Source organism: Balaenoptera ricei, chromosome 1, assembly GCF_028023285.1.
Source record: "Balaenoptera ricei isolate mBalRic1 chromosome 1, mBalRic1.hap2, whole genome shotgun sequence".
Taxonomy (NCBI): Eukaryota; Metazoa; Chordata; class Mammalia; order Artiodactyla; family Balaenopteridae; genus Balaenoptera; species Balaenoptera ricei.
In genome coordinates, this window is record NC_082639.1 from 35,599,134 (window position 1) to 35,608,086 (window position 8,953).

Consider the following 8,953-nt stretch of genomic DNA (forward strand, 5'->3'; position numbering starts at 1 on the left):
CTCTGTCCCAGCAGCCTTCCCAGGGGCTCCTCTCTACTGTGATCAGAGAGCTAGAAACATCCATCCTGTGGGCACCTTGACCATCCCTCCTGTTTGCAGACAGGCTGGCAGGCTTTGTACCCACCTCCTCCATTCACACATGTACACACACAGCCTCAGCGGTTTCCTCTGTCACTTTTAATGAAGACATAAGGAGTGAGCAGCCTCCACAGGCTGTATTCCCAGGCCCCCACCACCCTGACCTTTGGCCAAGAAGCTCCTACTTCAGTGTGGGGTGGAGAAGGAGGGAGCCTGGGTCCACAGTGACAGATTATTGCTGACCTCTTCAGTGTGAGGAAAAAGGCCACAAGACCCTGGTGGGGGCCAGCCCTGAGTGCTCCTCTCCCACGTGTAAGGCAGGGAGGGGGAAATAAGTGTCCAGCCCTTTCAGCCCCTGGCTCTGGAATGGCAGAGGGCAACGAGGCCATGTCCCTGGGGCTGGCCAGGAGAAGAGGAATGGAAGCAGTGGTCCCTGTGTACCAGCTGTGGGGAGCAGAGGGCCTGTACCCTGCTCAGTCCTGACCACATAAGCCCTGGTCACAGGTGTAGCTGGGGAGGACAATGACAGATGCTGCCAGAGGTGCAGTCCTGAGGCACTTAGGTGGGCGCCTAGCTAGGCCATGTTTCTCAGTTAGCCTTGACTTTGGCAGTACCTGGAACTCCATTTTGCTGAAGTACACGGGGCAGCCGCTTGCCTTTGGTGTAAGACTGATACCAGAAATTGGAGAAGAGCAAGAAGAAGATGGTGCCGTACATCCAGATGAGGTGGATGATGATTGGATACTGGTAGTTACAGCTGGGCATGAAGTAGTACTGGGAGATGTGCAGCGAGACCAGGACAAACTGGATCTAGGACAGAAAGGCAAGGGTCAAAGGGCACAGTGAGAGGACTGGAGGGAAAGGGGGTAGAGAAACAGAATGCCGAGCAGGGAGGGCTGGGGTCAAAGGTGAAGTAAGCTGGCTAAAGGTAGGATCCAGACCAGAATGTTGAGGGGACGGTTGTAGGTCAGGCTCAGGCCCCTCACCAGCTGGACAGCTGTCATGTGCTTTTTCCACCAAAGGTAGGGCTGAGCCACAGGGCCAAGGGCAGACAATCCATAGTACAGGTACATGACGACGTGCACAGAGGAGTTGATCATGGCGTGGAAAGAGCCCATTCCTCCTGTGCATGGACAATCAGGACCTGAGTTGGGCCTCCGGTCCCCAGTGCCCGTCCCTCCTCCCCCAGTGGTCTTCACCACTCACCTGGGGCAAATTTTATCCCCCACCACCAGCTCCAGGGAAGCACTGAGTGGTGGAAGACATGTAGGAAGGTCACCTGTCCATCTTTCTTCCGGAGAATAAAGATCACCTGAGAGAAGAGTGGGGTAAGGGGTTTCAGAGGCAGGGCCTCTCACTCCTTTCTCCCCACAAGTTCTCGAATCTCATGTAACTACTCACCGTGTCCATCAGCTCAATGAACTTGGAGAACAGGAAGAGCCAGGCCACCCGAACCATCTGTAAGAAGTCAGGGCAGCCTTAGGACCGCCAAGAGCCTCTAAACTGGCTCATGAGCACAGGGCACGTCCAAACTGCTCCTATCCCCAGGTTGCTAAGGACCTGGCCTCCGTCCCCACTTACCCTCAGTGCCTCCGGGTTGCTGGAAAAGTCCACTGGGTCGCAGCGCCAGGTGTAGGTACTCAGCCAGCCAGACATCAGGAACTATGAAGGGGTGTGGATTAGACCGCCAGACTTCCCTCCCTCCCCCAAATCTCTTCTGTTCTCTAGACGGAGAAATAGAGCTGAGCCTCTCTGGAAAGGAGATGCCATGCTCTGGCCCCAGGGCCTGCCCCTTATCCTGCCGGCAGGAATTAAAGCCTAGGCATCCTGGGGGCCCACCTCATAGACGATGTAGAGGGAAAATGCCACCAGTGAGAAGTTGTAGACAACCATGAAGCTGCGGAGCTGGAAGGGCTTCCGATTGGCCATGACGCGAGGCCCAAGTGAAAGAACGAAGTACACGTAGGTCAGGAGGATAGAGGTCATTAGCAGGGGGGACCCCATCAGAGGGTAGCCCTGGATCCGGGGATCTGTAAATAAGGGTCAAAGGAGTCAGGAAGGGTCACAGAGTCCAAAGGGTCCCCACCAGGTGTGCAGACATGAGGTCAGGTCACAAAGGGTCAAGGGATTTGAAGGGACTCTCCACCATTAGGAGACAGCCCTAGATCCAGGGATCCCAGGGTGGGAGGGAGAAAGGGTTGGAGGACAGCATCTCACCTGCATGCTTCATCATCTCCTGGTACAAGTTCACAACAGCCTCCATCCTGGCTAAGGACTCTGGCGAGGTAGGGAGGATGGGTGTCAGACAGGGCCGACTGTGCTCCCCCAACCCCCCAATTCCACCCCTGACCCACAGACAGGACACAGACCAGACGGGACAACCCCAGCAGCTCACTGCAGAGAGGACAGAGCAGTGAGAGGAAGGAATTGCTGGGGACTAGGGTGAGGAGGAGGCCGCTTGGGGTGGGGGGCGGGGGGCGGGGTCTGCTTCCCGCATACCCTGCCTGCCTGGGAAGGGCTCCTCCGCCCTTCCTCTCCACACCTTCCTCGCCCCTCCTCACGCTCTGCTCCTCTCCAGAGATTTTCACTTCCTGACCTCCCCTCCCTTCTTCCACAAGAGGACTCTCAATGTCTGGTCTCTTTCCAGAGAGTCTTCCCTCCTACCAACAGGGGACTCATCTCCAGACGAACCTCCTCTCCCTTCCTCGCCAGTCCCTCACCTCCCCAGCCCTGGGGTCTTCCTTCTCTCCAGGGATCCCCCCCCTTCAACTTCTCCTGCCCCATTTCAGGATGCACATCTCGCGGGATGGTCCCTCCTGTCCTCTCCCCTGCTGAGTCACCCCCTCAGGCTCTCCTCTGCCCTCCTTGGCTCTCACCTCCAGCCTCTCCTCTCGTCTCCAGCGCTCTCCTCTCACCCTCCCTCTCCAGGAGCCTGGCTCTTTGAGACTCCTGCCCTGGCGGCTCCACCTGTCTGACTAGATCTGGCAGCAGCCCCGCCCTCTGCCCACCCCGCTGTACTGCACATGGGGTGGAGGGTGGGTCCAGGCCACAGGTCAGTACCTGGGGGACCCACCAGGATTGAGAAAGCCAAGTAAAGCCCAGGACTCACCACCCACCCACCCCAGACCAGTCAGATGAGCTAAGCTTCTAGGTTTTGGCTAGAAACCTCCCAGGACGCCAGCCCCAGGCCTAGCCTTGGCCCAACGAGAACTGCTGAAAACCCACACCCAGCATCCCCTCCTAAATTAGGCATAGATTCTCAGTTTGTCCTACTTCAGAATGGGTACCGTCACCCTTCTCTCCCAGGGAGGGGCAGGGAGTGGCATGTGAGGAGGTGGGGCGTGGGGGAGGTCTCAGGAATCTTGCCCTCCCTCAAGGAGGGGGTCGTAATGGGCTAGGCCCTCTTCCCCTCAGAGCCTGAAGGCATGTCGGGGGAGGGCTCACAGGGACACAAAAGCCTTGGCCCAGGCGGAGGACAGCCTGGGACTCGAGGCAGTCCTGGAGGAGCAAGACGTTCCCCCAACAGCCAGGACAGGAGATGCTCTGCGAGCTGCCTGCACTCTGGTCGGCCAGGCTCCCTCTACCCAGAGAAGCACCTGTGCAGGTACTAAGTGAAGAACACACCTTCTGACACAGCTACGGAGGCTGCACACGCGCCCCTCACACACACATGTCACAGACGCTCCCCCAACTTCCTTGCCGACCCACAACTGCTCCACCAAGGTCAGGCTCCAAGTCCTCCCATACACACAGCCCCTGTCACAGCTCCCCGCCATCAACGACAACTCGCCAGTGGCTATAGCACACACGTGCACGCAGAGCCCACCTGGCTCCTGCAGGCTGCAAGTGCCCTCCTCTGACACTCTGACCACCCGGACAAGTCTTCATGGACTTTGACATGCATGGTCTCTAACACTCAGGCCTGCTCCTAACTACGTTCACACTGGCAAACACACCCAAACACTCACACACACTCCTTCACAGGACCCGCATTACCATGTGCAAGTGCTTGTGCTCAAACGCAGGTTTCCTCACACGTCTGAGTCTCAGATGAATGTGGTCACATACAAAAACTCACACAGCCCACCTGCAGGTGAACGAACCCAACATCACCCACACTGTGTGCAGACATATACCTGTCCTGGGTCAGGCACACCCACAGCTCTCTTTTCACGGATGGCAGTCACCATTCTTCATTGATTCATTCATTCATTCATTCATTCATTCACAATCAGACTTTTGTTGGCTGCTTATTCTGGGGTAGGGCCTACCCAGAGGCACGTGCTCTAACACACAGTTCCTCCCCGACCCATGTGAGCTTGCCAGCTTGTTATCTCCCAGGCTCTCTCAGCCACCATCCCCAAGTTCACCTCCCCCCAGCCCACACACGCATGCACCCTGGAGGTCAGGGGTGGCTCGAGGCTTCTGGAAGGACCTCTCCCCAAGTTTGAGCAGAATCTGGGTGTGTCCCCAGTGGGGGAACTCAGTCTGGTCCTTCCTTCCTTTCAGATGGATGGAAGGGAAAGGCAGACAGGCAAAGGAAGGGGGCGGTGGCGGTGCACAAGGGCGCCAAGGGGAGGAAGGAGTAAGAGGGGGAGAGGGGCAAGAGAAGGAGGTGGTAGAGGAAGGCCCAGGTTCAAGCAAATGGGGGCCCGGCGGGAGGGAGGCTGCTGGGCAGGCCCAGCCCCGGAGAGCTGGGACCTCCCACCCACCCTCCCCAGGAACGGCCTCGCCCACAGCCTGGGCAGGGCAGGGCAGGGCAGGGCAGGCCGGGCGGCCCAGCGGGTCAGGGGCCTGAGCACGTGGCAAGCCCGCCGTGGGAGGTCCCGACTCACCAGTGGGGGCCAGGCGGGCAGTCGTGGAGGGCTCGGGAGGAGCAGGGCCGGAGAGGTGTCCCCAGGGCCAGGCTGCCTGCCACTTCCTCATCTGCTGGGCCGACTTTCTGTCACCAGAGGGGGAGGGGGCGGGCCTGGTGGGGGGCGCCCGCTGATTGGGCCGCGGGCTGAGGCAGGAGGGGCCGACCAGCCCCGTCTCTGCTCGGCCCGCGGGGTGGGGGCGGGCCGCCGGGCCCTGGGCAGGAAGCACGCCCAGCCCCTGCTCCCCACCCCTTCCCGCCGCATCGCCTCCCGTCTCGGTCAGCTCGCGCAGCCTGGCCCCGGCTCGCCCTAGTTGCACCCTGCGCCTTCCTGACGTTCGGCCCGCGCATGGCCTCATTCTGGGCTCTCAGGGGGTTTATCCACCAACAAGACCAATACAGCTTCTTTCGTGGCCGGTCCACCCGGCCTGGGACCCTGGGAAAAGTTCCAGGGTCAGCCCTCCCCGCAAAGAGCTCCCTCTCTAGATGGTGGGACCGGAGGGGTGGGCTGCAGGTAGCCTGTATGTGTGCGGAGAGCGGACTCGGGGCAGCGGGGAGGTCTCAGCCCGAGGGAGAGGCTGCGCGGGGAAGCCTTCCCTACCAGACCAAAAACTTGGATGAGCCTAGCGTTAGGAGTTGCTGAGAGGATTGTGTGGACTGGAGGTGGGAGAATACAATAGCCTGGGGCAGCAACAGTTAGTGAATCACTGGCTACACTGGCCTTCAAGGTAGTGAAAGGAAAAAAAGGGAAGTGAAGCCGGCTGTAGCTGAATGTAGCAGGTCTTGAAGGACAAATGGAGCAGTTTGGTTTATTCTGGAAGCAGAGGAGAAACTGATGAGTTTTGAGGAGGCTATAATCAGACCTGTATTGTTAAATATTCATCACATTTATCGACCACCTACGGGGTTAAGTGCTGGTGGCACATCAATGAACAAGGCAGGTGCCGTCCCTGCATGGGGTTTACTGTCTAGCCCAATCACTTTGCTCTGGCATCCAGTGAGATGAGGGTACTGGGGGGGAGACCAGGTGAGAGAGCACCCTGACCTAAGAAGGTTTGGAAACTGACGGGATTGGAGAAGCAGACACTGGAGATTTCCCCAAGACAGCTGGACCCTCTCTGTACACTTAGCTGCGTATCTGGCTCCGTGCGCTCTCCCCTCCCTCCTCCATACACTCACCAACTAGACTGAACTACTGGGGGTGAGGACTAGTTTTCTGCGAAATGAAATCTGTATCTCCAGCAGCTCCTGAAACTGCTAATAACTGCGTACAGGATTGTATGATGTACACGTGGAATTCAGAGGAGGTGGTGGTTTGGAAGAAACAGTGTATTCGTCCGTGGTGGGATCTAGCTATGTGGAAGTTTAGGCTTAGAGTTAAGAGGTCAGAGCCAAAGTACAGCTATGATCTAGCCCATCAGTACCTACGCTTGAAAGGAAATGGCAAAAGAATTCAACTATTCAAAAGGCTCAAACTTCTTAGCATGGTACACGAAGGGCTACCTGATCTGGCCCTCAGCCTCCCATTCTACCAGTGCTATTCTCCTGGGCCACGTCCTATGCTTCAACTGTTCCCCAAGGATATCAGCGTCTTTCATATCCCCCCACCCCTCCAAGCCTTGTCTCCTAACTCAACACAAGATACAAGCCGCTCTCCCAGGCAATAAATCAGTCCCTGCCTTCGCTTCCACAATCTCCCTGCAATGCAATTATCTGCATGCCCCCTCACTATGTTTTAGTTGTCTCTGTACCTCTAGCATCTGGCCTAATGTCAGACTCATTTGACCCTCCACAATGTTTGTGGAATATTAGAGTGAATGAGAAATATGAGAGGTGGAAGAGAGGTCAAGGGACCCAGAGTCAAGTGGGGAAAACGTTAAGAATTCAAAAGACTTTCTACTTCCCTTGGGGTGGCACTATCTGTTAAGTCAATAAATATTTACTGTGTTAGGTATATTTCAGTGGCTTTGGGGGTCACACGTAACTCCAAAGGCCTGAATTTAAATCTTCTAGTTAGTACCTATATGTACTATAAGTTAGTTAGTACCTTATAAGTATAGTACCTTATAAGTTAGTACCTTAATGTAGGTGGCCGAACCTCCATAAAATGTGAACAACAGTACCTGTCTCATAGGATTGTTGTGAAGATTAAAGGAGATGACCCATGTAAAGTGCTCAGCACTGCTTCTATCTTGACATATCATAGACAAGGGGGGAAGCAAGAAGGTATATACTTGTATGTAGATTCATGAGCATTCATTTAACAAACATTTCCTAAATGCTTACTGTGTGCAAAGCACTGTTCAGAGAGCACTATTGAGAGGTTTTGGACTAAGTGTCCATCTAGAGACGAACAAAGTAGACTATTATAAACGATGAAACAGTTCCAGAGGTCCGTTGGAGATAGAGAACTTCAACTATCCATTACTCACCTGGACCACACGGGTAAATGACCACAGCAATTCCTCAGTAAATGCCCACTGACTACATGAATGAACATGCCCAAAGACTCACTTCCTTCAGCTTTTGTCCTAGTCCTAGGAGAAAGCGTCTTCAAATATCTGATATACACCACCTACCCAGGTCCTACAAGATGGTATCTCCATGGCCCTGGGGTTACTGCAAAATACTCACAGTCTAGACGAGAAGACAGACATATAAATTAACAATTTACAGAAGCGTGTGGTGAGTATTCCCACAGAGATAAACCCAGAGAGTTAAGAGAGCACCGAGGGGGGCACCTTACCCCAAGGTGGGGATTAGTTCTTGAAGGCTTCAAAGAAATGACACCAAAGCTGAGCATTAAAGGACGCTTTCTAGAAGGCAGGGAAACGTATTCCAGGACGAGGGAAGCATGTGTGTGAAGGCGTAGAAGCAGGAGATGTGGCAGGTTTGGTGTGGCTCCAGCCCAAAGGTCGTATAGGTAAGGGGGAAATGTCAGCAAGAGTCAGTTATGAAGAGCCCTGTATGCCTCGCTTGGTAAGAAGTTTGGATTTAATTGTTTATCTTTTTCAGCCCTGGCTACACACTAGAATCACCTGGGAAGTTTTAAAAATATCAGTGCCTGGCTCTCATCTCCAGATTGATTCTAAGGGTTGTTTTTAATGGGAAGAGGCTCGAGTGTGTTTATGTGCTGTGTGAAAGACAATGAGATCCAGCACACACGGAGGGGTTAACCTTTGGCTCGAGAGAACACCTCACAGGCTGAAATATACAGAAAAGAAGGATAACTTTGTCAGTGGACTGGGAGGAAATGGGACCATTTGGGACCTGCAGAGAAGCTAGGATGAAGGCCTTGGAGGTAAGAGGGTCCGCAGAAGCGTACCTACGCCAGGGGCAGGCTGATGAACTGGAGAAGCTGAAGGGGTCCAGGAATTGTCTTGATAAGGATAAAGGCCAGGTGTGCGTGTGGGTAGGGAAGAATAGGCAGTCCAACAGCTGAAACTCCCCCTGAAATACCTGGCACTTTCCTGACTAACGGGAAGTGACGTGACAACCTCCCCTCGGCCCCATCCTCTCTGACTCACATCTCACTCACGGCTCTCTGAGGGGCCTTTCTCCATCCTCTTTCCCCAGAAGATAAACTACTGATTTACCATCTCCAAGGTTCAGCCTGAAAACCACCATCTGTATGAATGCTAACAACTCTGTTTCCCCGATTATGCAGCTTTATATGTTTCTGCAGGAAAACTTAAGGTAAATGGGATCACAGAAGCAGGAAAAAATGGGAAAAGGTATGCCTGTATGTGCATGAGTGGGTGAGGGAGGGAGCAGGTGAAGCCGTGGAGGGAACAGGGCATGGGAGACGCAGGGGAACCGGCTGAGAACAACAGGCACTGAGGGTCGAGGCTGAGAGACAGCGGGAGTGGCAGGTAGAAAGGGAAGCAGCCTCCCAGGGCCTGTGTCAAGCTTCTCCCTTCCCCATCCTGTAAAGGACAAAGGGCGCTTTCTACACGGTACCCACACAGAGGAGCTGAGCAGAGGGCTGAGTCCGTGAGGACAGGGGGGTGAAGACAAGGG

At 54.9% G+C, this 8,953-nt stretch overlaps 1 protein-coding gene across 1 annotated transcript; it reads right to left on the reverse strand.

Moving 5' to 3' along the window:
• Window positions 1–157: 157 nt before the first annotated feature.
• ELOVL1 (ELOVL fatty acid elongase 1) lies at window positions 158–5,148 on the reverse strand. Its single transcript, XM_059920624.1, has 8 exons — window positions 4,914–5,148; window positions 2,296–2,355; window positions 1,918–2,108; window positions 1,660–1,740; window positions 1,480–1,536; window positions 1,285–1,390; window positions 1,065–1,201; window positions 158–888 (listed from the first exon to the last, which is right to left on the reverse strand). The coding sequence occupies exons 1-8, from the start codon at window positions 5,002–5,004 to the stop codon at window positions 667–669; spliced, it is 945 nt and encodes a 314-aa protein (XP_059776607.1). The 5' UTR covers window positions 5,005–5,148; the 3' UTR covers window positions 158–666.
• Between the last annotated feature and the right edge of the window lie 3,805 nt (window positions 5,149–8,953).